General features: G+C 42.2%; 1 protein-coding gene across 1 annotated transcript in view; it reads right to left on the reverse strand.

Annotated features, from left to right (window-relative positions):
- KAT2B (lysine acetyltransferase 2B) overlaps nt 1-26,596 on the reverse strand; it is a gene marked incomplete at both ends in the record, with an annotated part of 90,042 nt that overhangs the window by 37,166 nt on the left and 26,280 nt on the right. The window contains 4 exons of the mRNA XM_084248104.1: nt 3,506-3,687; nt 4,966-5,058; nt 9,772-9,917; nt 24,040-24,166. Coding sequence (XP_084104230.1) covers nt 3,506-3,687; nt 4,966-5,058; nt 9,772-9,917; nt 24,040-24,166 — 548 coding nt within the window. The remainder of the gene's footprint in view (nt 1-3,505; nt 3,688-4,965; nt 5,059-9,771; nt 9,918-24,039; nt 24,167-26,596) is intronic.

Raw genomic sequence — 26,596 nt, forward strand, 5'->3', positions numbered from 1 at the left:
ATTTTTTTATGCATACAAGAACTGGGGTGGAGTGAGAGTATTCACCAGAGACAGAGTGGGAAGCAGAACAGGCAAACTGACTGAAACACACTGCTGAGGGGAGCAGCAGGCAAGACAGGAGAGGTCTGCTGCGCCATATGAATCACCTCCCTGGCCTGGAATCGAACTCATGTTGTGGATAGTTTCGTAGTGCTGTGTTTAGCCCCTTGGACCACCAGGGAGGCCCTCAGATTTGTTTTTCAAACCACAGTGACTTCTGGGAAGATACATATATATACATATATAATGGATATTTACTATCTACCTATATTAATGACTAATATTAACCATTAAGTATATGCTAACATTAATGTGAGATATTTTCCACCTATAAAATATTTTTACTTTTCCTTATTCAGTGAGGAGTATAAGTAATTTAAGCAGCCCTGTTCAATCTGCATCTAATTTCTTACTGGACAAATCTGTACAAGTTACCTCTGTCATGAACATAATTATTTTCTGAGTCCAGGGTTTTCTACAGAGAATCCTATTTCACCTCATTTTCATGCTGACGTTGCGTTCTAGAAGTTTTCAGTCCCTTTGTTCTATTTGCTACAACTGCTGTAAATTATATGCTGAACCAGCATTACAAGTCCTGAGGCTCACTTACATATCAAGATAAAGCTTAGTGGTACCTGCAGCCTGTAATATTACCCACTTTTGAGAAGATCAGTATCAGATGTTGTAGTGGTGGGTGGTTTTTTAAATCCCCAAGTAGTCATGACAATGAGGTTTTACTCTGAAACAATTATTGATTCTCAACATTTTTACAGGTTCTCTCTACTTCCCTTTCTTCAACAACATGGTGAGATGGTGAGGATGCGGGGGAGTTGATTGTTCTCTACCTTCATTTCCTTATTTATTATTAACAGAGGTTCTTGGGCTTCATTCCACCTAGAAATCAGCAGGTTTCAGAACTCATCAGGGCATATTCATTTCAGTCTCTCAGCGGGTTTCTCTTCACCACTGTCAGACTCCACTCTTCTGCCTTTAGCTGTCAGCTCAGGACACTGGGTTAGGAGGATTCTGCTGCTGCCTTTCTGTTCCTTGTTACTTTAGTTTTTCTAGAGTGATACCCAAATAATTACTCTCATGCAATTGTACATGTAATGCACTAAGTTCACAGTCCCATGTTGGCAGCGACTGAGTTTGAGAGAATAGTGTGTGTGGGAAGAAAACAGTGACTGGCTTCTCCCCAGCACCTTCTGTACGCCAGCCCCTACGCATAGCCACCCATGGGACGCTCATGACACTCACAAGACTGGAACAGAAAAAGAAACTGAAGGTCAAGGAGACGAAGTGATTGGTCTAAAGCTCACAGAGTTGGGGAGCAATGGAACCATGATTCAAGCCCATTGCTCATTCCAAAACTCAGTTTTTATTTTGACTACTCCTTAAGCATTTATAGGTACCTCCCAGTTCTTGCATTTATAAGTATTTATAAGTACCTCCCAATTCTCAAGTGCAACCCAGCATTTTTGTGCTGCTTTCTAAAATAGAGTAGTATCTCCCATGCAGCTTTGCATTTAATTCTCCTTCTTGATGAAACAATTATTCTCTGCTAAGGGCAGCAAATACTTTCAGGGATTTGGTTTTGACAAATACTTGGCTTGGTTGATCGCTCACAGACAAGGTTAAAAGATATATATATATATTTAGAGGTTTATTATCTCCACTCCAATCATAAACAACACATACAATAATTTAGGAGCTATTACAATGTGCAACTCTAAATGAATATGTAGAAGTAAAGATACAATTTAAAAACTGATTTTGAAGAAATATGAAATTATTATGAAAGTCAGTGACTAGGAGAAAATATTTTATAACTCAAATTGTATATATTGCAAAAGGGGGGCAGAATGGATAAGAAGGTATAACACATTAAATCAGGTCAGTGATCAGAGGGGAAAGCTTATCTTAAACTATAACCATTCCTACAAATCATCTGCTGATACAAAAAACAACCTGGGTACAAGTGTTCTTTAATAGGCTGACAAAAGACACTACATAGACGTGTGTGTATGTGTGTGTACATATATATAAGCTTATATAGATAAGCTCCATCATATCCCTGATGTAAGCTTGATATGTCAATAAAATATAAATGGGGAAAAGTTATAAAAAGGTATACAGAATGGATAATCCAAATAATCTCGAACTTCAATGAAAATTTGAGTTAGATTTTATGATTCTATAGTTGATATACAATAAAAACAAATTCCCACTATAGGAAAAAATGTACATACAATTTAAGAATGAGAATATGTACAGCATCTGAATCTCCACTGATAGGGAAATGATTAGGTAAAAGCTGGTTTATCAGCTTGATGGACTACCAAGCTGTAGCCAGTAAAATGGGGGGAAGGACTCAAAAATTTGGTATTTCTTTTCATTACAGCTAATATTAAGTACTGGTTTAAAGGGTCAAAGAATGGAAGGCTACATGTATAAGGATATTAGTTCCATCATGATGCTGGTGATCTGTCCCTCTTTAAAGAATTCTTTAACACTATTTATTCATAATTGATTCTTTTTAAATGAGTGAGGTTCTCATGTAACACTTGCAGAGTCACAGTATAGTCATCTCTATCAGCAATGTTCAATAGATACACAACCCAGGCCACATGTACTGTCCCATTGGTCACATTAAAAAGTAGAGGGGGGCCCACCCTGGTGGCTCAAGCGATTAAGACACAGCACTATGAAGCTATCTGCAGCCACTGCAGCACGAGTTCAATCCCCAGCCAGGGAGGTGACCCACGTGGTGCAGCAGACCTCTCCTGACTAGTCCACTGCTCCCCTCAGCAGTGTATTTCAGTCAATCTGCCTGTTCTGTTCCCTGTTCTGTCTCTGGTGAATCCTCTCACCCCACCCCCCTACCCCATATACACACACACCTCTGGCCTATACTCCAGCTCTTGTATGCATAAATAAATAAAAATAAACCTTTTAAAACAAAGTAAACAGGGCCTCCCCGGTGGCGCAGCGGTTGAGCGCTGGGTTGCGAAGCTGACCGCACCCTCTCCAGCGCCGGTTCAATCCCCGGCCACTGGTGAAGGTCCCACTTGGTGCGACAGACCTCTCCTGCCACGCCCGCTGCTCCCCTTAGCACTGTATTTCATCAGTCTGCTTGTTCTGTACCCCGCTCTGGCTCTGGTGAATTCTCTCACCCTCCCGTGTTTCTGACTGTACCCAGTGCTTGTATAAATAAATAAATAAATCCTTAAAAATAAATAAATAATGAATGAATGAATGAACGAAAAACTTGGATATCTCCTCCTCTAAAACACTGTGCTATTATGAAAAGTCGAAGTTAAGGGAGTTAAATTATACAGAGAGTCTCTCTGAAATGATACTGCCACCGTGATAAGAGGGCAACCCTCTGCTTGCAGAAACAAGTAGCAATTTTGTGTCTGCCCTTGGCTCTATGGGGATGAAAGAAAAGAACTGATCATCTGATTACCTGGTGTAGTTCTCTTTATATCCAGAAATATCATCATTGGGAGATCGCAGCCTTCGTTGAGATGGTGCCTCCAGATGCCAGTAGTTGATGCGATTTAAGAACATCTTTGCCAGCTCAACTATTGTTTGCCTTTCTTTGGATGGCAGGTGACTAAATTTATACTGCACAAAGTTATTCACACCCTTAAAAGGAGGAGAGGCAATTTATTCATGTAGCAAAGCAGTCAGACTAATTCTGAACCCCTACACATCAGCACGTTCAATGGTTATTAGCAAAAGAACAGACATTTCTCTATTCACAAAAAGTCTCTTCCTTTTCCTTATTAGAAATCAGGACAACCCAGAGGGAATCTTGACTCAGAACAGAGTAGATTAAAAGTGACAAGACAGAGAGGCTGCATGTTAAAACCCTCTGCCTACTTCAATCCTGAGGCATCAAAGAGAAAAACCAAAATCCTGGACTGAAAAGGGCAAAAACCTTTGAACAATGAAATCTGATTTGTTTCACAGGATAATTTTGCTGTAATATCAACATAGTAGCTGACACAGAATGATGTTCTTGGAAATTATTACCAAAATTTTAATAAAGAGACTGCTAGCATGTCTTTCATTGAACCAATCCACTAGACTTTAAGCTCTTTTCTACCACTCATTCAATTTCAGCAAACTTACCCTCCCAAAAGATTATTATTCAAAATTATGAGCTTTTAAAAGAAGCAATGGATTAATTTAATCTTTCTACAGAACACTCCCATCTAATTTAATTTCAAGTAAAAGAACAGTGAATTCTTACTAGAGTTTGGGTGTGAAATAAAATTTCTTCTGAAAACTGACTGATAAAAACATTGATTTGTATTTGCAAGGACTCTGATGTCATATCATCTATAATCATTCTTATCAAGAAATTCAATCAAAAGTATCTGAGATTTATTTAGCTGAATGAGAGAAAGATACTGACAACACCTAACAGAAAAATTCTATATATGTCAACAGATTCCCCAAGTAAATGAGCATCTTTCCAGGAATCATAAGGTAGCAGGAAGTCAATTTCTGGGTACAAAATCTTTTTGTTTTTTGTTGTTTTTGCTTGGCTTTTCACATTGCTACTGAATTCCCTCACCTCAATAAGCTTTCTTAGTGCCAAACAAAAGGACAAAGACTTAATTTCAAAACTTGAACACCAAGAAAAAGCATCTTGCGTGTTTTCTTAGGAACTACATGTTCTTCATTTTTTTAACCCCCAAACAACAGTGAATTCTGAGGATAGAGCAACACAAAAGATAAAAGCTAGACTATTAAATTATGCATTCATTTCTGATCCAGAAAGTCCAAGACAGTATCGACAGACCTGGAGAACACCTCTAGGCCAGGTAAAGAGAATGTGTACAGAGATGTGGAAGAAAATAGGAGGTTTGGTCAATCTTAAAGTAATAAAAAGAGGGCTTCTCTTCTTCCTTTTACCTGTTCAATACTTGGTTTCTCAAATGGGGGTTTCTTCTCCAAAGATCCTTCAACCACAGGCTTTCCTCTTTGTAAGATAGACTTTCTCAAGAGCTGCAAAGAAATCATTTTTTTAAAGTCAAGTTCTCACTTTCTCTCTCTCTCTCTCTCTCTCTCTCTCTCTCTCTCTCTCTCACACACACACACACACAGCCCTTAAAAAGACTCTATTTTCTGTTTATCTTAACTTTATGTAAATAGATCCTTAATCCATAAAATGAGCAACTACCGGATAACCCAAATTTGCCTTCACCTCCATGACCTCAGCTCTGAGGATGTAGACACCTTTCATGTCCTGGGCAGCCTAGAGCACTCAGGACTGGCCACTAGACCTCTCTCTCCCACTTACTTTCCTTTCTCCAGTGTCTCTTCATGCTCCTGAGGACCCACAGGCCTGGAACACACCCTGCACACTTCGCATATGTCCACCTATTGTTATAGGACAGGGAGAGGGGCAGCCCAAACCCCGCAAACCTGCCTATTCTACATGGGTTCTGCCATCCGCCGCATCAACACAAAACATAGGAGACTTTAATGGGAAGGAACTTTAATACAACTAGGAAACAATACAGGTAAGGCAAAGAGTCTAGTTTCTAAGTGAAGCACCCAAAGTTACCCGTCCCCTCGTGGGTAAAAGTCCATCCAAATGGGATTGGCCCAGAGCAAGGCCCCAAAGCCTGCCATGAGTCTAAAGCACCTTCCAGTGGGGACCCACAGCAAAGGGTCAGAAACAATCAGACAAGCCCAGAAGGAAAAGAGCAAAATCAACATCAAGATAAAAGCTGCCATTGTCACCTCCCCACCGGTCTCACTCACATCTGTGTCACCCAGTCCACCACCAAAAGACAAGCGCAGTTTCTTCATGTGTCTCTAGGCTCCATGTGCCTCCTCCAGGTCTCCTTCTGGCTCCATCCTGCTCCTTCCTTCCTCAGTCTCTTCTGCTGCTTCTCCTCTTCCTGCTCAGCTCCACCCTCCCTTGGGTGGGGCAGGGAACCTCCCCCTTTCCTGGGGACCACCCTGTTACAATATGAGAGTGCTGAAGTTCTGGGGGGTTGTTACTGAAACCCAGAAAGTTAAGGTCCATCCTGTACAAATGAGGCCAAGGAAAGAGAGTATAGCAGCTGTGTGTCAAACGTGGCGCCTGGGCCCAGCCTCTTTGGCAAGGAGTTCTGCAGGGCTCTCCATTGGCAACGTTCTCTCTGAAGGTCTTTTTTCATTTCCTCTCCATCCCAGAAAGCAAGCCAAATGTTCTGGCATCTCAATGCCCACAAAACAAAACACCGCTCTTAATCCCTGCCACTGGAATTTAAAGCCCTCAAAGAGCAAATAGTAGAGAGAAAAGGGTACACAGAGCCATTAATCAAGACTTACTTTGAAAATAAATTTGATATCGAAATGCTTTACTTCCAATCTTCGCTTGAGTTTTCTATAACATTTACATGTGGGCCAGTTAGGATGGGACCATGCATTTATTTAAGTAACATTTTTCCTTTCATTCTCTACTTAATACCTTTTCAGCAGAAACAAATATGGCAAACATTCTGCTGGGAGATCATGGAAATGGACAACCCCCCAAGTTTAAAGATCACAATGTGCCACACAGAATTTAAATTAAAAAAATGTTCATTCTTAGATGTTAAAATCTAAAAGTTGAGGCCTCACAGGGGCCTTAACTCCTTCTAGGGGGTGCAGTATAAATTATTAGCATGGGGCATTTGTTGAGCCTTTCACTGTATTATGTCCACTTTTACAAAAATAAATACGCAGTCATGATTTGCTTCTAAGGATATAGGATTGATCAGAAAAATTTAAGTTATAAACAATGCTGGTTGCCTTTTTTTTCCCCAGTTAAAATGAGACCATTTGGGAATTTGAATCATGGGGGGGGGGGGTTCAATATGGGGATAAACAGAGGGAGTGGGAAGATGTTCAACCTTATAGTTTCATTCACAAATGATGATGTTGGGATAAGTGGGCATATTAAAAATGTTAATAGCAGAGAACACTTGCATCCTTGTTTTTGTCAAGCAGGTCCTATAGTTCTTTACTTGGATTATCTCCATATGCATAACAACAGTCTGAGGTGGTGCTATTCTAGTCCACAGTAGGAGAGTGACTTGTCCAAGGTCACATGGAGCAAGGGGTGGAGCCAGGATTAACAGCCAGAGAGCTGGGCTCCAGAGTCTCCCATGAAGGCCGCAGGATTCACTGAGCTTTAATATTTAAGAATGAAAATTTTTTAATTTAAATTTTCATTTTCATTTAATTATTAAAATCAATGAGACGTAGGAATTGCCTTTCAAGAGCTAAGAAATGGGTGCTTTACAACTATTTGAAGAATGAGGGGGATGGAGGGTGGAGGAGAGAGAATGCTGAATATTTTGCATTTTGTTTCCACAAGCAAGCATATTTGCACTGTTAGTTAAAGATTAAGGAGGTAAGAAAGAGAGCAAGAGAATGTACTTCAAAGCTGAGCAGTGCTTTCTGCCTGTTTGGTTGATTATAAACAGCATCAGGAGGAGGCTGACAGGATGGAAACCTTGACACCACCTTCACTTCCAACAGGGCGGTGGGGGGCGGCCAGGAGCTCAGTTCCAAGACAAATAATAGCTGTAGTCAGGCAGACGTTGTTTTTCTTCAACTAAGATCTTTTTTCCAAAAAACCCCTAAACAGTATGAACCTGCCAGGGTTCAATTTGGATGACTCAGGCCTCACAGCCATGTCAACAAGTTGTCACTTGGAGTAGCCTAGTGCCTGGTAATTGCTGTGGGGAATTCAATTGTTCATTGTCCCCCACCCCTTCTCTCTTTCTCCCTCTCTCTCTATTCCTCCCTCACTCTCCCCCAGCCAATAATCTTCTTAGAGTTAATATTCCCATACACTCCCCTAATTAAAAAAAAAATTTCTCTCCCTCCCACTGCTGCTCCTTATCCACCCAAAGGCCCCCATTAATATTGATACAATAAAAGACAAAAGCTAGTAAAAGGGAAAATTATCACCAAATAAATTCATACCCCAAACAAGGTTATAGGAATTGAGATAAAACTTGCACTGAGGTTCCTAGCAGCCAAAGCAAAAAGGGAAACTCAATAAAAAAATGTTTCTGTCCTTTCATAAAAGGAAAGCATAGCACTTAATAAAAATCTTTCCTGACTGTAAGTTCTAGTGAAATGTTTGAATTTTTGTTTGTTTTTGAAGATCCTTACAAGGGTTACATAATTCAAAATAATCAACAGTGTTGCTGGGGTTTTTTAAATATTCTTTCTCAGCCTCCTTCATGAATCCATCCATTCCCACCACTGGTTTCCCTCTGACATCTGTGGGAGGAGAATGTGTAAAACAGGGTGGTCCCCAGGAAAGGAGGAGGTTCCAGGTTTCCTGCCCCACCCAAGGGAAGGTGGAGCTGAGCAGGGAGAGAAGAAGCTGCAGAGGAGACTGAGGAAGGAAGCAGAATGGGGAGCCAGAAGGAGACCCAAAGGAGGCACATGGAGCCGAGAGACATGTGAAGAAACTACACTTGCCTTTTGGTCTTAGACTGGGTGACAGGATGTGGGCGAGAGACCCATGGGGAGGTGACAATGGCGGTTTTTGTCTTGATTTTGCTCTTTTCCTCCCAGACTTGTCTGGTGGCTTCTGTCCCTTTTCTGTGGGTCCCCCCACTGGAAGATGCTTTAGACTTGTGGCAGGCTTTGGAGCCTTGCTCTGGGGCAATCCTGCTTGGGTGGACTTTTACCCACGAGAGGATGGGTAACTTTGGGTGCTTGATTTAGAAACTATATTCCTTAAAGTTCCTTCCCATTAAAGTCTCATATGTTCTGTGTTGATGCAGCAGGTGGCAGGTTTAGAGCAGGCAGGTTTGGGGGGTCTGGGGTGCCTCTCTCCCTGCCCTGTAACAGATTGACATGATCCAAATGAAGATGAAACAGATCCATAAAGAACTATGGGAAATGGAAGCAATTGTGGGTAACTAGTATCAACAAGATACTAGTTACTAGTATCAACAAGATATAAACAGTGGGTAAGATGCCAAAACAAATGTGCAAATTCTTGATTCCTAGCCTTGAAGCAGAAGTCAAGGCCCTAGGATCACCCTTCTGTCTGTATCTCCCACCTTCCCCTTGCTCTCCAGGCCTCTCCATATCACATCAAGGGCATTCCATACACGACCTCAATGCCTGCTCTGCCTGAACAGCTCTTCCCCGGCTCTCTTCAAGGAGGGTTCCCACCCCCTTTCAGGTTTCTGTTCAACTGTCACCTCTTCAGAAGGGTCTTTCTGTCTGTCTTTCCTCATAATCATGTGCCATCCTATACTACCAATCCTGCCATTCTGAGTCCACTGACCCTACTGTTTCTCTTCACAGTGCTTATCACCACCTGCAAATACAGTATTTGCTTGTTGACTGTCTGCCTCTTCTACTGAAATGTAAACTCCAAAAGGACAAGAATTTTTTTTGCCCAATGAACTATCTATCCCTCAGTATCTGTTGCACGGATGAATGGATGGGCAGAAAGTAAGAAATCTACAGGCGTATACCAAAAAAAAAAAAAAAAAAAAAAAGACACTCAACATTGCCTACCAGTGTGAAGGCTCTGAAGGAGTGATGTATTAAAAATATGGTGGGTCATTTTAGAGAAGACGTCATGAAAAAATACATGCTCCCACAATGCACAATGAGCTGAGCGCCTTCCCACCCATTACCTGGGATACAGAAACTGAGCACAATTAAATATGTGAATGATGAAAGAAAGAAGTCTTAAAATCTCACCTTGAATAAGTAGAAATAAACTTGTTTGGTATCCGCATCTTCCTCCTTGTGGACACAGGTAAAGAGATATTCCACATCCAACACTATTCCCAGGAGCCTGTTCATTTCTTCCTCTGACACATTCTCCAGGTGGGAAACATGAGCAGCTTAAGAAAAAGATCAAAGTTTAGTTAGAAACCACAAACATTCTCCATCACAAGCCTTCCAGAACACCAATCCATTAGACTGCATTATAAGTAGCAAGGATTTCCAAACCCCGTAAGGGGAACGTCTTCTCAGAAAATCAACTTAAAATTAAGAGACTGCCACCAAGTTTAGCCTTGGCCTCTCCAAACACCACCAAAATAGATCAGCAACTAATGTATTCTAAAAATGTAGAGTTTAAGGTGTGGAACTTATTGGCACCAACTCTAGTTAAGACAGTGTTAAGTTCTGATTTGTTTTCGTAGAAACAAATTCTATGCCACACCAATGGGGTTCGGTGGTCCTAGGGGATCCAGGACAGGGGGTTGGTGGGGCACAAAAACCAAGTCCCTAAAGGTTTAGTTCTAAGTATTGTAAAAAGCTCAACTGACCAAATGCAGTCCTATCCCTCGGGTTTTCTTTTCTTTTTTAAAGATTTATTTATATGTATACGAGAGCTGGGGTACAGGTACAGGCCAGAGATGGGGGGGGGAGAGGAAGTATGAGAAGAGTCACCAGAGAGAGAGTGGGGAGCAGAACAGGCAGACTGACCAAAATACACTGCCGAGGGGAGCAGGGGGTGAGTCAGGAGAGGTCTGCTGCGCCATATGGGTAGCTCCCTGGCCGGAGACTGAAATCAACTAGAGCTGCAGTGGCTGGAGATAGCTTGATAGCACTGAGACTTAACCCCTGCACCACCAAGGAGGCCCTCAAATGTCCTTAAGTAAACCAGATAGAGGGGTGGTCTCTTTCATACTTTCTAATGCAGAAAATTAATGGAAAGGCATAGTCATGGCCCCAAGGTCACAAGCCATTGGTGACAAACAGGACTCACCTACATAAGCAGGCAAGTCACTCCCGGGGAGCATTCTTAAAAGGTCAGAGGGGAAAATGGCTACCTTAGGTATTTCAGAATAAGTCTAGGGATACATGGAAATTTGGAAACGCCAACACTGTATTACCGACTACAGTGCTCCTAAAAACATTAAAAAAAATAGAAAAATTACAAATACCTATGTACATATCAACACAAAACAATATTCAAATCTATTACTTTATGTATGACCTCATCATTTGCCTAAAGATGACCAAACTTAGACTTCCTTGTACACAATGTTTGTCAGATCATTTTCTTCTTAAGTCTGTACAAAAATTTCTTTGAGGTCAGTCTGAAGCCTCCGGGAGATAGGCCTCATTCTGCAGACAATTAGGTTAAAACTTTCATGTCAGTTATTTACAGAAATAATTTGTGGCTATTTCTGCCTTGGAATTCTAACAGCACAATCTCCATAGAAAGGACAGGTTCCATGTTCGCTGCCCCACATAAGGAAGGGCAGAGCCGAGTGGGAAGGGGAAGCTAGAAAGGACTGGAGAGAGAGAACTGGAAAAGATATGTGGAGCAGAGAGACATGAGAAGGAGAAGCTGCACTGGCTTCTTGGTCTTGAACTTGTGCAGGGACTGGGGAGACATGGAAGGAAACATCTGAAAGAGACAGAGACTTGAGAGAGAGACCTGAAGGGCGGATGACAATGGCAGCCTATATCTTGACCCATACTTTGAATTTTGCTCCTGTCCTTCCAGACTTGCCTGGCCCCTTCTGCCCCTTTACTGCAGTTTCCCACCAGAAGAGCTTGAAACCCTTGGCAAGTGTCTAGCCTCATGACCCCACCTTGGTCCAACCCCACTTGACCGGCATTTTCTCACAAGGGGATGGGTAACTTCGAGTGTTTCACTGGGAAACAACTATATTCTTTCTCTTCTCTTCTCTCTATTACACACTAATTCTATAAAAGTTCTTTTCTCCTGAAGGTCTTATACACTAAGGGTATATTTTGTCTTTGTGAGCTGGATGGCAGAGCCTGTTAGGGGGAAAAGGCTGTCCTAAAGCTAATTCCATACAGGCTTTGTGGACTCCACCCCCACCCCAGGCCAAAGCCAAAGACACTGGGAATTACAAATCCCATCACCACCAAAGGGAAGGTGGCTGGGACCTGAGGGTGGGGTTAAGCAGCCAGGTTTGGTATAAAACCAGACACGAGAGCTTTGGGGGATTCCCCTTTTAGGCTCCCCGCCAGCTCACAGTGCGCAGCCAGCTCAGAGAGTGCCTTGGGGTTTCCAGGTCTGCGGATCTGGTAGGACACATTAAAGACTTTATTTCCCTATTTTCTCCCTGAGTTGTACATTTTCCTTATTTCTTTTCCCTTGTAAATAAACCTTTTATGAACCTTTTGTGTGTGCCTGTAGTGGAGTATAAATAAGTCCCTTTTAAGCGCGGGGGTGAGGACCCACAGCCAGGCAACCCGTTTTATATTGGGGTTGCTCCGTAACAAGCCTACTCAGAGTGTGCAAGGTTTGGGGATCCTGAGGTGCCTTTCAGTATGCCCACTAACCGGATGGATTCATCTCTTTCCAACTGAGAAGCTGAGAAGAATCAGTGTACTACATAACATAAATTCCTTTGGCTTCTCCATAATATGAAACTCTAAGGTGCTGCCATAGTGAGTTTAATTTGTGGAAGTACATGGCATGCTTGGTTTTTTAAATCAGTGGTTCACTTTTTTTAAAACACAATACCCTTTAGCCAAATGAATTCTTCATCAGAATTAGAAAGAGCTCTCTTTTCTAATTGCAACAATGGAAACTCCACTTTTCAGAAGGTTGGAGAAGGATCATACCATGCCTTGTACAGGATCCATAGTTTGAAAACCACTCTTTGTAATCATCTTCTAAGCAGACTAGATAAAAGTGCTGAAGAAGGACACCTAAAGAGGTTCATTTCCTTCTGACTAGGCCCACAAAACAACAGTGATCTTCACTGCTATCAAGCAATCACCAGCCACTGTAGCATGAATTCGATTTCCCAGCCAGGGAGCTACCCACATGGTGCAGCAGACCTCTCCTGACTCACCCGCTGCTCCCCTCAGCAGTGTATTTCAGTCGATCTGCCTGTTCTGTTCCCCACTCTGTCTCTGGTGAATCCTCTCACCACCCCCCACACCTCTGGCCTGTACCCCAGTTCTTGTATGCATATATAAATAAATCTTCATAAAAAATAAAAATAAAGATTTGACAATGGTTACCCAGTCTTTGCATCTCAGCAGTATATTCATTAGCAAAGGAAAAAAATTAAATCCTGTATCCCCTAGCATCAGTCTGTCTTTAGGTCAGGATAACCTAGAACTAGAATGCCCTCCTAGCAAGAATAATTGCACTCTTGATGTCAATGACTCACTGTTCCTACCTATAGAAACTATTTTTTTTTTTAGAAACTATTAAATTCAACTTGGGTTTAGAACTATTAGAACATCTCTCAGAGTAAAATGTGCTGAACTGATTTCTGGGATCAAATTCTCACTTTGGTTATCGCCTTAACTATTGCTGAAGCCATGAGAAAGCCAGGCAAGGGCAGTTATAACTCCACTGTCTGGACACTTAGTCCACTGGACTGACTCTCCAACGATGGGTCCCTTTCACCAACGCTCCTTTTCAGTCTAAGCATCCAGCTCCCAACATTACCTTCTCCCCAAATCCACATCACCAACTGACATATCTTCAAGCTCAAATCTTACCCACACCCCAACTCCCAGCCTCCTCATTCCAGCACCATGGGTGCACCACCACACGGCAAATTTGACTCCTGGGTCTTCCCGTGGGTCTTCTCTCAACATGGCAACTCCCTTTTGCCAGTCTGTTTCTGCCAAGAAGCCCATCATTCATTCCCTCTTTATCTTTTACTGTCTCCCAACATATTACCAGGCCCTAGTTAAAAGATCTCTCCCAGAATCAATACTTTCCCCCGGTTCCCGCCTTTGTGGCCACTGAATCGCAAGCCTACAGGATCAGGCCATTCTCTGTGCTGCCAGGTCGTCTTCCTAAAGCACCACCTTACTCAAACATGCAGTCTCTACCAGATATAAAGACTGATCCTGACTCGGCTGGGGCTTCTGATCAGAATTAGAACTTATTTTGGAACCCACAATCAACCTTAACTATGCCAACATCTAGATGACTTCACTCTAACTGCAAAGCTAAGCTATACACATACTACACTGATAATCAACTCATAGTAAACACAAAAGGGTCACTTATTATTAAAAGAAACCCTTCCTTGATCTCTTCTATACAAGTCTTTATGATGCAAATGAGCTCCCTTCCATTTTCGAATGCATGAATCTATAGCAGTTTATCTGCCACAGAACATATGACACCAAGTCACTAATATTTAAAAGTTTGATATATGCTCCAAAGTTTACCCCTACCTATAAAGTTTATATCACAGTACTCAGCGGTATGAGAATATCACTTTCCCTATCCTTGACTACAGTGGAGGCTCATTTGCAGAAATTTAATCAATCTTATGAAATGAATGTGCCCCCCCACACACTGACTGGATTCACTGGGATGCCTGCAGAGTTGTTTGTTTTTCACATTCTGACCATTTGTATTTCTTCTGCCATGCTCCACCTATTCATGTCCGAGCCCTATTCATGTCCGTAGTTTGAAAGGATCCATAGTTTGAAAACCACTCTTTGTAATCATCTTCTAAGCAGACTAGATAAAAGTGCTGAAGAAGGACACCTAAAGAGGTTCATTTCCTTCTGACTAGGCCCATAAAACAACAGTGATCTTCACTGCTATCAAGCAATCACCAGCCACTGTAGCATGAATTTTTTAAGATACTGATTTTTTTCTTATTGCCTTGAAAGAGCTTCATGTTTGTCATATTCAATGTGAATATTCCTGGATTTTGATCAGGTTTTTGTTTGATTGATTGGTTGGTTTGGTTTTATTCTATAGCTGTTTTTTTTTTTAAGATTTATTTATTTATGCATACAAAAACTGGGGTATAGGCCAGAGGTGTGGGGGTAAGAGGATCCACCAGAGACAGAGTGGGGAGCAGAACAAGCAGATCTACTGAAATGCACTGAGGTCTGTGGCGCCATGTGGGTAGCTCCCTGGGCGAGGATTGAACTCATGATGCAGTGGCTGCAGACAGCTTCACAGTGCTTCAACCTAACCCCTTGCACCACCAGGGAGGCCCTCTATAGCTATTTTAAATTTTTTTAGAAAGTTATCTATGTTTCATGTCTTTAAAATCTTGCTTGAAAAGGTCTTTCCTACAGAACCAAAAATGACAAAAATGTGTTTTTCCTAACTCTTTAACAGGTTTGCTTTTAAGAATTGAAACATTCCTCTACAAAAATGTCAACAGCATAAAAAGACCAAAAAAAAAAGGACTACGGAGCTGTTTCATATTAAAGCAGATGAAAGAGACCTGCTGTGAAATGTGATTTATAGTAGAAAATACATATTCAGTCTCCTCGTCCTTTCTTGGCATGATGTTCCGAAAACCCCTGGAATTTCATAAGTAATGAGAGCAATAAAGGTGAAATGAAAGGAATGTCTTTTGTTTATTCTTTACAAATCCATTTAACTTACGCTTGAGTTTAGTTAATGGACTTTTGGAGCGCCCCAAAGGGGGTTGGGGGCTGGTTGCCAGGGAATCAAACAAATGATTAGCATGTTGGACTGCTTAGCCCCACCCCACTCTGAGGAGACAGGGGCTGGAGATTGAGTCAATCAACAAAAGTCGATGATTTGATTAACTGTGCCTGCATAATGAGGCCTCCACAGAACCCTAACTGAGGCATTCTAAGAACTTCCAGGAATGTGAATGCCTGGAGGCACAAGGAGGGTGGCACACAAGGAGAGAGCATGGGAGTTCTGCATCCTTTCCCCACACCTTACCCTACACTACTTCTCTTCCATCTAGCTTTTTCTGAGTTACAGCCTTTGTTTGTTTTTTTTTTAAAGGTTTATTTATTTATCATACAAGAACTGGGGTACAGGCCAGAGGTGCAGGGAGTGAGAGGATTCACCAGAGACACAGTGGGGAGCAGAACAGGCAGACTGACTGAAATACACTGCTGAAGGGAACAGCAGGAGACACAGGAGAGGTCTGCCACACCATGTGGGTAGCTCCCTGGCCGGCCAGGGATTGAACACATGCTGCAGAGGCTGCAGATAGCTTCACAGCGCTGTGCTTAAGCCCTTGCACCACCAGGGAGGCCTGAGTTACAGGCTTTTATAATAAACCAGCAATCTAACAGATAAATTGTTTTTGTGAGTTTTGTGAAGCTCTCTAGAAAATGACTAAGACCAAGTGGGAGGTCATGGGACCCTCTGACTTATAACCAGCTGTTCAGAAGCACCGGTGACAAGCTGAACCCAACACCTAAAAGGGGTGAGAGGTAGAGAACTGATTCCCTTTCACAAGACACCTCAATACATGTGAATCTAAACAGGATGCTTAATGGAGGAATACATGCCAGAAAGGGCATATTTTGGCTCCATGATAAAACTAGAATACAAAGAGTAGATTAAAATAAATTAATGTTAAATTTTATTGAAGTTGGTAACTAAATTCAGGGTATGTATAATAATATTCTTATTTTTTGGAAATATATGCTGAAGTATTTAGGAGTAAATAGCCTGTGACATATACAACTCATGGTGTCCCAGGAAAAAAATATATCTATGCAAACACACACACACACATGAGACTGTATGTATGTAAATTTGTATGTATGTGACAGCAAATAGGGTGAAATGTTGTCAATAAGTAAATCTGGACAAAAGGCATACAGAATATTCTTTGTTACTATTCTCATGAATTCTATGTTTGAAATAACGTATATATAGTTCTCAAAATAAAAAGCTTTAAAGAAATCTTGTCTCAGGCCTCCCCAGTGGCACAGCAGTTGAACGCTGGGCTGTAAAGCTGCCCGCAGCCTCTGCAGCACCGGTTCGATCCCCGGCCACAGGGCAAAGAAGATCCCACATGGCACGCAGACCTCTCCTGCCGCCCACTGCTCCCCTCAGCAGGGTATTTCATCAGTCTGCCTGTTCTACTCCCCTCTCTGGCTCTGGTGAATTCTCTCACCCTCCCGTGCTTCTGACTGTACCCCAGTGCTTGTATAAATAAATAAATAAATAAATAAATAAATAAATAAATAAATAAATAAATCTTTAAAAAAAAAAGTGTACTATAAAAAAAAAATCTTGTCTCCACCTAGAATGTGATAATCAATGGAAAGGACTCTGCTCTTCTTCATATGGTCTTGCAAGCCCCTGGTGCGAAGCTACAATTACAAGCTTTTCTAAATCTGTGGGCAAAGCTCAGTGCTCCCAGTTGGCCATGGTTTCCCCTACGTCCATCAAGCGTGGACAGCAGGGGGAAGTGAGGAAAAGCGAGTGTGAGAGGACAGGAAAGACTTTGCTCTCTTCACATCTCTCCAGGAGGGTGTACCTTGGCATCTCTCAGGCTGTCAGACTTGCAGATATCCAGTGTGCAACAGAGCAACCCTCCAATCACCCGCTGCCAAGAGCCACAGTGCAGCTGCCCCCTGGCAGGGCACAGGAAGGACACTGTCACCATGCGCTGTGGCCCTCGCTCAGCTCTGGCTCTGTGTATGGCAGCCTGCACTTCTCCCAAGGACAGAGGGCCAGTCCTCGCATGCCCCAGGGTAAGCGGGAGCAGCTGGCCAGGCAGCTTATGTGTCTGCTCATTTGGACTAGAAAGAAAGCAAACAGCCCGGCCTCGGCAGGATTTTAAAGTTGCTCAAAAAGATTTTTTGTTCATGGGAATTTGTGTTCAAGACTAGAAAATCATTCCCTCCATGAAAACATTTGAAAGGACAATGCCACAGAAGATTTATAATTTTAAAGTGGTTTCATCTTTTGTCATCTCAGATTTGGAATGGAGGAAAGGCATGTTTAAGATGAAGACTCCTTTACATGAGTTCAGTCCCATAATATTATAACATCAACCATATAAAAACATTTAAATATTCTAGAGAGGGCCTCCCCGGTGGCACAAGGGATTAAGTCTCAGCACTATGAAGCTATCAGCAGCCACTGCAGCACGAGTTCGATACCCAGTCAAGGAACTAACCCACATGGCACAGCAGACCTCTCCTGTCTCGCCTGCTGCTCCCCTCAGCAGTGTATTTCAGTAGCTCCACCTGTCCTGCTCCCCACTCTGTCTCTGGTGAATCCTCTCGCCCCTGCACCTCTGGCCTATACCCCACCTCTTGTCTGCATAAATAAATAAATCTTTAAAAATTAATAATAAAAATAAATATTCTAGAGAAAAAAGCCTAAATTTGGGCAGTCCTGTTTAGACAGAGGCACATGGAGGAAAAGTGGACAAGAATGCATGACGTGAGCAAGGTAAGGAAAAATAATGTGTATCAGGGCGAGCAGGGACTATATTACCAGGTACATCCTCTTAACTCCTGCTAGACCAGATCCACAGCTCCTGACTGTTCTAAAACCTCTATGTAAAAGGTGGCATCCGAAAACCAGCCAAGGGGACTATGCTGACCAGTATCGTTGTACAGCTGGGAACACATTTATGTCATCTGGCATCTGACAGTACATGGTAACAGGGCTGGGGGTGGTGGGGAGTGTAGGTGATTAAGTGGTGGACATCTATGCAAATGTGGGAAGACCAAAGAAAATGTGTTGGGTCAAATAATTTGCCTATGACTTAAATGTCTGAAACAGTCGTTGAGGAAAATACTAGCAGTCCCTTCACAAGAAATAGGCTCTCGAAAAATTGTTCATTCTAGTTCTTTACTTGCCTTATAAAGTTTCTACCGTAAATAAGTAGGTAAGCAAAGGTTACCATAGTAACAAGCTACTGTAGGTATAACCACAATTGTTTACAGAGACATATACAGATACCTAGATATGGCTCAGAAAAAAACAAATGGTATTGAAATATCAAAAATCTTCTACACAAAACCACAAAGAAATTGCCACTAATCAAATTCAATAATCAGTATATTCTGCCCACTTTGAATAATGGCCTGCAAAAGGACAACAAAAACTCCAGCTGTGTTTTGATCACAGTGCCAAGTCTTCTCCTTTCCTGGTCATAGGAACAGACTGCTATCTAAACAAGTAGACCCAAACTAATGGATTTTTATGAATACTAAAAGAAGCCAACTGAAGTGCTAAGTTAGAAATCTGTGTCAAATTTTTATCAATTGAATCAACTGTACCAATCCCAAATGTCAACTCATTTCAGAGGATGGACAGAATGTTCTAGGCCAACCTATCCAATAGTATTACAACGTGAGCATATGTGTAATTGTAACTTTTTCAACACCAAAAAAAGAAACAGGTATAATTATTTTCATAACGTTATTTTATTAGTATATTCAAAATAGGATCATTTCAACATGTCATCACGGCTAATGAGAGAGCTCATGTTTTTTCATGCTAAGCTTTCGAAACCTGGCATGTGTTTAACACAGGACAACTCAATTTGGAGTCACTTCCTTTCAAAGTTGCTCCTTACTCATGTATAGTGAGGTCCAGATGAACTATTTCATCCTGTGGATGAAGATACTGAGCTGCAAAGAAGCTAAAGGACTTCATAAATGACTGAGCCAGGACTAGAAATTTTATTTTGAAACTCCCCATGAATGTTCTTTCCACTTGATCAGGCTGCCAGCCCTGTGTTGTCGACCCATGAGACACAGGGGAGTATCAAACGATCGCCAACCAAGGACGCAGAGCAGGGAAGTGTCAGGAGGCCGCACAACCCAGAGCTCATTGTCAAAAGCACATGTATGGCTGAGCCCACAGACACCCAACAGCAAATCAAAGAACAGACATCATCTCAGTTGATGAGCCAAAAAGATTCTGTTTTGACAGGTCCAGGAACATTACATATCAACACATGTGTCTGATTGCTGAGGACTAAATTAGCCATGCTCAGAATAGGGACTGTGAAACTAGAACAGGTACTCAGGCAGAAATCTATTTGAAAATTCAAGCTTGCTTGATGCTTGTTGGGATTCCCTAGATGCCAACCTCTGCTTTGTTGGTAATAATTAAGAAGTACTCTGCACTAATAAGACGTCTGGAACTTACATAAAATATTCTGGCAAAGAAAAGGAAGGGATTGGCAAGTGTTAATAATTTCAAAGTTAGGTACGGGATGGTTTATTGAAGTATTCCTTTTACCCTTACACGTTACATGTGCTTTGAAGCTGTCCATGAAAAATGATTTATTGAGAGGGGAGGGAAGGAAGGACATAATCTCAAAAAACAGAGCTTCTAGGGCCCTGCTACTTAAGATCAATAAATAAATCATGGCATTCCAGCAGTAATTCCAAGAGAACTAGAAAATATGCAGACATGTCAATTCTAAGAATGCAGAGGGAGGAAGGGAGGAAGGGAGGAAGGGAGGAAGGGAGGAAGGGAGGAAGGAAGGAAGGAAGGAAGGAAGGAAGGAAGGAAGGAAGGAAGGAAGGAAGGAAGGAAGGAAGGAAGGAAAAGACAGAACAAGGGGGAAAAATATTTTTTTTAATACCTGTAACCCCAATATACTGAGAAAATCACTGCCTGCTCCTCAAGATACATCTTTCCAGATTTTCTTCTGTTCAGATATATTAATAAAAGGAGATCATATTTGTGATGCTGTTCTTGAGTCAGCATGCTGCCCTAGGGAATGATCGCCTCTCATGCAGTCCTCCAAGGATCGCACGTGACAGGTGCTAGACCAATCAGATCGCCTCCTCTGGGGATTCCAATCCTGAACCAGTACTCATGGGACAGAGGTGGGGGAGCTGAACAGTTCATGTCCTGAACAGTTTCATGTCCTGAACAGAAGGTCCATGCATTCCTGCAGCCCAGATCTCCAGGCCCCGAAATGGGGCTCCCCCTGTTTTCAGCATCTGGGAGCTAATAGTCCTACTTATAAACATCATTTTCTCCCTTAAGCTAGACAGTGTACCTATCTCTTGAGTGCAGGGAAAGAAATGATATATTGTCAACTGTTACTAATAAAAGAGCTAATAATAACCAATAATTATTAACAGGAATACACTGACTGGCCAAGAAATGTTCTAAAGCTGCCTGTTTTTAAAACTTTTACATGTGTTACCTCACTGAACCCTTACAACAAGCCTATAAGGCAGATGCTATTGTTAAATGCAAATCAAAACTGAGAAGACTGTAAGTCCATTAAGATTAAATAATATGACCCCCCTGGGGCCTCCCTGGTGGTGCAGGGTTGTTAAAGTCTCAGCTCTCTCATGCTATCACCAGCCACCAGAGCATGAGTGAGCTGACCCACATGGCACAGCAGACCTCTCCTGTCTCACCCACTGGCTCCCCTCAGCAGTGTATTTCAGTCAGTCCGCTTTTTCTGCTCCCCATTCTGTCTCTGGTGAATTCTCTCATGCCCCACACCTCTGGCCTACACCCCAGTTCTTGTATACGTAAATAAATAAAACTTAAAAAAATAATAATAATATGCCCCAATTTATAGCCACACAGTACAGCCAGGATTGGAACTCCTACTAGATAGAGGATCCTATAATTTGGTCCTAAACTATAAACTTCCAATTAAACTCTTTCATGATCTTTTTCATTAATAATGTTAAGAATGTCTTTCAATATTAGAAAATACATCTTTTTTAGTGGCTATACTTTTTCTTTTGTTTAATAGAGGCATGTTTTATTTATTTATTTAGTAGTTTGTTTTGTTTATACATGCACTGGGTACAGTCAGAAGCGCGGGAGGGTGAGAGAATTCACCAGAGCCAGAGCGGGGAGCAGAGCAGGCAGAAGGACCGACGTACACTGCTGAGGGGAGCAGCGGGCGGCAGGAGAGGTTTGCTCGCCATGCGGGACCCTCTTCCAGTGGCCGGGGAGCAGCCGGGGATCGAACTGGTGCTGCAGAGGCTGTGGGCAGCTTTGCAACCCAGCACTCAACCATTGCGCCACCAGGGAGGCCCTTAGTAGCTATACTTAATTTTAGAATATAGATTGTTAGGATTCAACCAATTATCTCCTACATTGAGATACTTGGATTGTTTCTAGTCTTTTAATATCATGAATAAAGCTATAATAACTATCCTTTTAGCCTAATTTGAGGGTACAGCTTAATTCACATGTAGGTTAAATTTCTGACATGGATTTGAGTTGTAAAAGGATATGTACTCCCCCCCCCCCATTCCTGATTATCCATTGTCAAGTAAGGGCATTTGTTTTCAAAGCTCGTTAAAAAACATAAAAGGAAACAAAGTTGGCTTTTCTTTGTACAAGAATGTTTCTGCCTTTGGGCATGCATGTGTGTTTACATGCTCGGAAGGGAAACAATCTGCTCCACTAAGAAAGAAGCCTCTGTTTTAATTGATGTAGGATAACAGGATTTCCCAATCAATACTAAATACAGTTCATACTCAGGGCTGACCAAGTTCTGGAGCCCAGTGTTTATTGCATCTGATTCCTCAGGCAATTCGACAAGGCATTCACTGGCTGCTTCAAAAATCAGAACTGACATTATTTGAGACACCAGTTAAAACAATGCAGTGATGTAATTTTTAGTGTGTTTATATCTTTGGTGATATCTGTAGTCTCTATTTTCTTTTCCAGAAGGTTACTCCAGTGCAATAATCTCCTGGGAAGATCACATTATCTTCTTCTTTTGCTCTATAAGTATGGAAATACTCTCCAGCTGAGTACAAAATAAAACTTCAGATTCAACCTACCACCATACTAGCCTGAAAGCCAATGCTGAGCCATTTGATATCAGCAGGAAGCATGAGAAAGAGATAATGGCAAAAAGAAGTCACCCACTTAAAAATGGTCAGGTGGTTAAAACCAAAGTATATTAGTAAGACTGTTCTCTCCAGGGCTATATCCTTGCAATACCGGACAGTAAACTAGACAAATAGACAGTCATTGATATAATGGGTAACTAAAAGCAGAAATATAATACTTAAGGATTCTGAACTGGAATTTTAATACCAGGGAAGGGCCTTCCCGGTGGCGCAGGGGTTGAGCGCGGGGTTGCAAAGCTGCCCGCAGCCTCTGCAGTACCGGGTCGATCCCCGGCTGCTCCCCGGCCACCAGAGGAGGGTCCCACCTGGCGCGCAGACCTCTCCTGGCGCCCGCTGCTCCCCTCAGCAGTGTACTTCAGTCCTTCTGCCTGCTCTGCTCCCCGCTCTGGCTCTGGTGAATTCTCTCACCCTCCCGCACTTCTGACTGTACCCAGTGCTTGTATGTATAAATCAATCAATCAATCAATCAATAAATCTTTTAAAAAAATAAAAATAATACCAGGGGAAACTCATTACCCATTAACTTTTATCTACTTAAACAAAATACAATTAAAAATTTCACAAAACTAGTGTGAGGACATAGGACAAATTAGTGCAGTCGTGTTGAGTAACTGTGGCAGAGACAATAATTCTCTTGCAGGGATAGATAAGAAAGCTGAAAGGGAAAACACAAGTAAACATTTACCGAACACCAGCCCAGTGAAGAAAGAACTACCAGATACAGGAAACTAGAGAACATGAAGATAAAATGAAGCACTTCCAGACAACAACTCAGGGAATCAGAAAATAAGGAAACAAAGAACCAAATGACTGGGGCTCCAGCCCTGGGCATCAAAGAGCTTCAGGCCCTCATGAGAATGAATCGGGTCATGACACACTTTCACCAGCTCAGCAGAGGCATTTCATCTTATTTGGCAATCCCCAGGTCCAACCCAGCTCTTGGAGCAAGTGGGAAGAGACAGATAAGGAGCCCAAAAAACAGTACGGAGCTTGTCTCACATGAAGTCCTCCCCAGCGAATTCATGAAATGAAGGAATCACTTTTGTTGTTGCCTCCAAGAGAGCAAGTGAGAGTTTGGTTGACCCACGAAATAAGAGTCAGAAGTTTCAAACAGGGGGCCTCCCTGGTGGCGCAAGGGGTTAAATCTCAGCACTGTGAAGTTATTGGCAGCCACTGCAGCACAAGTTCGGTCCCCACCCAAGGAGCTACTCACATGGCGCAGCAGACCTGTCCTGCCTCACCCGCTGCTCCCCTCAGCAGTGTATTTCAGTCAGTCTGCCTGTTCTGCTCCCAATGTGTCTCTGGTGAATCCTCTCACCCCCGCCCCCATACCGCTGACCTATACCCCAGCTCTTGTATGCATAAATAAATAAATCTTTAAAATAAGAAGACATTTCAAGCAGCAATGACATTAGTTTTCTCAAAGATTCAGGGACTCACCTAGGGCATGGCTACAGCTCCGGCAGGATTCTGTGAGACTGACAATGATTTGCTGCAGATCGGCTCTGGGGGGAGTGGGAGAAGGGTTGGGGTTTTTCCAGCCATTACATTTACAAGTCTCCTCAGCCTGCAAAAAGGAAAAGAGAGAGAAATGTTACAGACAGCACTGGACTAGATGCTTTAGATGAGAACAATGTACACACGTACTATGCCAGCTTCCCTCCCCATTCCAGGAACAAGAGCAAGAAAAAAGGCAAAGAGGATATATGATTCAGGCATTTTGGGGGGGGGGGGTGCGGGGGGAGGTTGTTCTGCTGGTCAGAATCTAAGTACTGCAGCTCAAATGCAACCCCACATATTTTGGTGCCGCTGCCACAAGCAAATGTCCATGGGGTGGTCAGTTCCAAAAGAATCCATCCGGAAATCATCCCAAAGCAACAAGCTCGATTCCAGGCGTCTCTGTAACACAGCTGGCGCCCTGGCCGCCACAGAAGCCTTCAGACTCTAAGGCTGCAGCTACAGCTCTGCCCTACAGACCAGACGTGAAACTCCTTGAAACTTCACCATCATGAGACATGAGGAGGCACACACCCCTGTAAAGTCACATTTACAGGCTCCCAGCTTTCCAGATGACGAGAGCCTCATGACGAGTTCCTGTATGACACCACTTTCATTTTAGGACACTTCATAGAAGACTTCCTCAACTTTTCCCACAGATTCTTCACACATCCCTACCTGCTTGGAGGACAGTGAGTATCATTCCGCCTCTCCATGGTACCGTAGTTTATGAAGTGCAGGACACGCACGGAAAGATATCAATTATTCATCATCATTTTACCAAGCTACCACAGAGGGTGCTTCAGGAAGGAGAACCCACCCCACACAGGTGTGGATGCTTTTCTTCGAAAGACTCCAGCCACTTATGATTCTATCTTTCCCACTCCATCACTCTCCCTTTTTTTCTTTTCTTTCTTTCTTTTTTTTTTTTTTTTACTGCTTCAATCTGCTGTGGTTGGGAAACCAGCATATTAATAGTTGGAATAACTGGAATGCAGACTCACTCTGAGTGAGAGCCTTCTATACATACTGTCCAGTATGGCAGCCACGAGCCACATGTGACTGCTGTGCACTTAAAATGTAGCTGGTCCAGGGTCTCCCTGGTGGTGCAAGGGGTTAAGACCCAACATATAAAGCTATCTGCAACCTCTGCAGCATGAGTTCGATCCCCAGCCGGCCAGGGAGCTACCCATATGGCTCAGCAGACCTCTCCTGACTCGCCCGCTGCTCCCCTCAGCAGTGTACTTTGGTCAATCTGCCTGTTCTGTTCCCCACTGTCTCTGGTGAATCCTCTCACCCCCCACACCTCTGGGCTATACCCCAGTTCTTCTATGTATAAGTAAATAAATCTTAAAAAAAAAAATTTCAATGTACACTTAAAAAAAAAAAAAGACTGAGTGATCTTGGTGGAAATCTTTAAAACAGAAGGAAGGAGAAAGAGTTGCATATACACAATCACCCAGAGAGAACATACATCAAAATATACAGGATCATCCAACCACTATGGAGAGCTCTGTGGAGATTCCTCAGCTTACTAAAGATAGAGCTTCCACAGGATCCAGCAATTCCACTCCTAGGTATTCACCCAAAGGACACAGAAACATCCATTCCAAAGAGCACCTGCACCCCTATGTTTATAGCAGCACTGTTTACAATAGCTAAGCTTTGGAAACAACCCAAATGCCCAAAAATAGATGACTGGATCAAGAAGATGTGGTACATATACACCGTGGAATATTACTCAGCATTCAAAAAAGATAAACACATGCAATTTGCAGCAACATGGATGGCGCTGGAAGGGATCATGCTCAGCGAAATAAGCCAAAAAGAAAAAGAAAAATACCGGATGGTCTCACTCATAGCAGGAATCTAGAAAACTTAAATAAGGGACCAGGAAAAAGAATAACTATAAGAAAGAAAAAAATCAAAATCAACAAACAACTATGAACCAGAGACACACTTGGGGGGGGGGAGGTGGGGAAAGGAGAGATTGGGGTCAAAATCAGGGGGTTGCAATTGTATGGGAAATATAAAAATAAAAAAAAAACTTAAAAAAAATATACAGGATCAGGTCAAGGCAATACTTGCAGCAAGACAGAAAATTATTTAAAACAAATCTTCAAGGAAGTATTTAAGTATTAAATAAAAAAAACTTCAACTTTCTTTTTTTTTTAAATAATAAATTTTATTTTTATATTCCCCATACAGTTGCAACCCCCCCTTTCTGATCCCAATCCCTCCCCTCCCGCCCCCCACCCCCCCAAAAGTGTCTCTGTTTCATAAAAACTTCAATTTCTATGGAGGATTGAATAAATGAACAAATACACATTATTCTTGATAGGAAGACACAATATTATAAAGATATCAATTCTCAAATTAAGCAATACATACATGAATAGAGATCAACTGAGAGACTGCATGCTTTGCAACTACATATATCAAAGTACTAACACCCAGAATATATAAAAATCAACTATAAGACAATAAAAAAGCATAATCT

This window comes from Talpa europaea, assembly GCF_964194135.1.
Source record: "Talpa europaea genome assembly, chromosome: 11".
NCBI classification, from domain to species: Eukaryota; Metazoa; Chordata; class Mammalia; order Eulipotyphla; family Talpidae; genus Talpa; species Talpa europaea.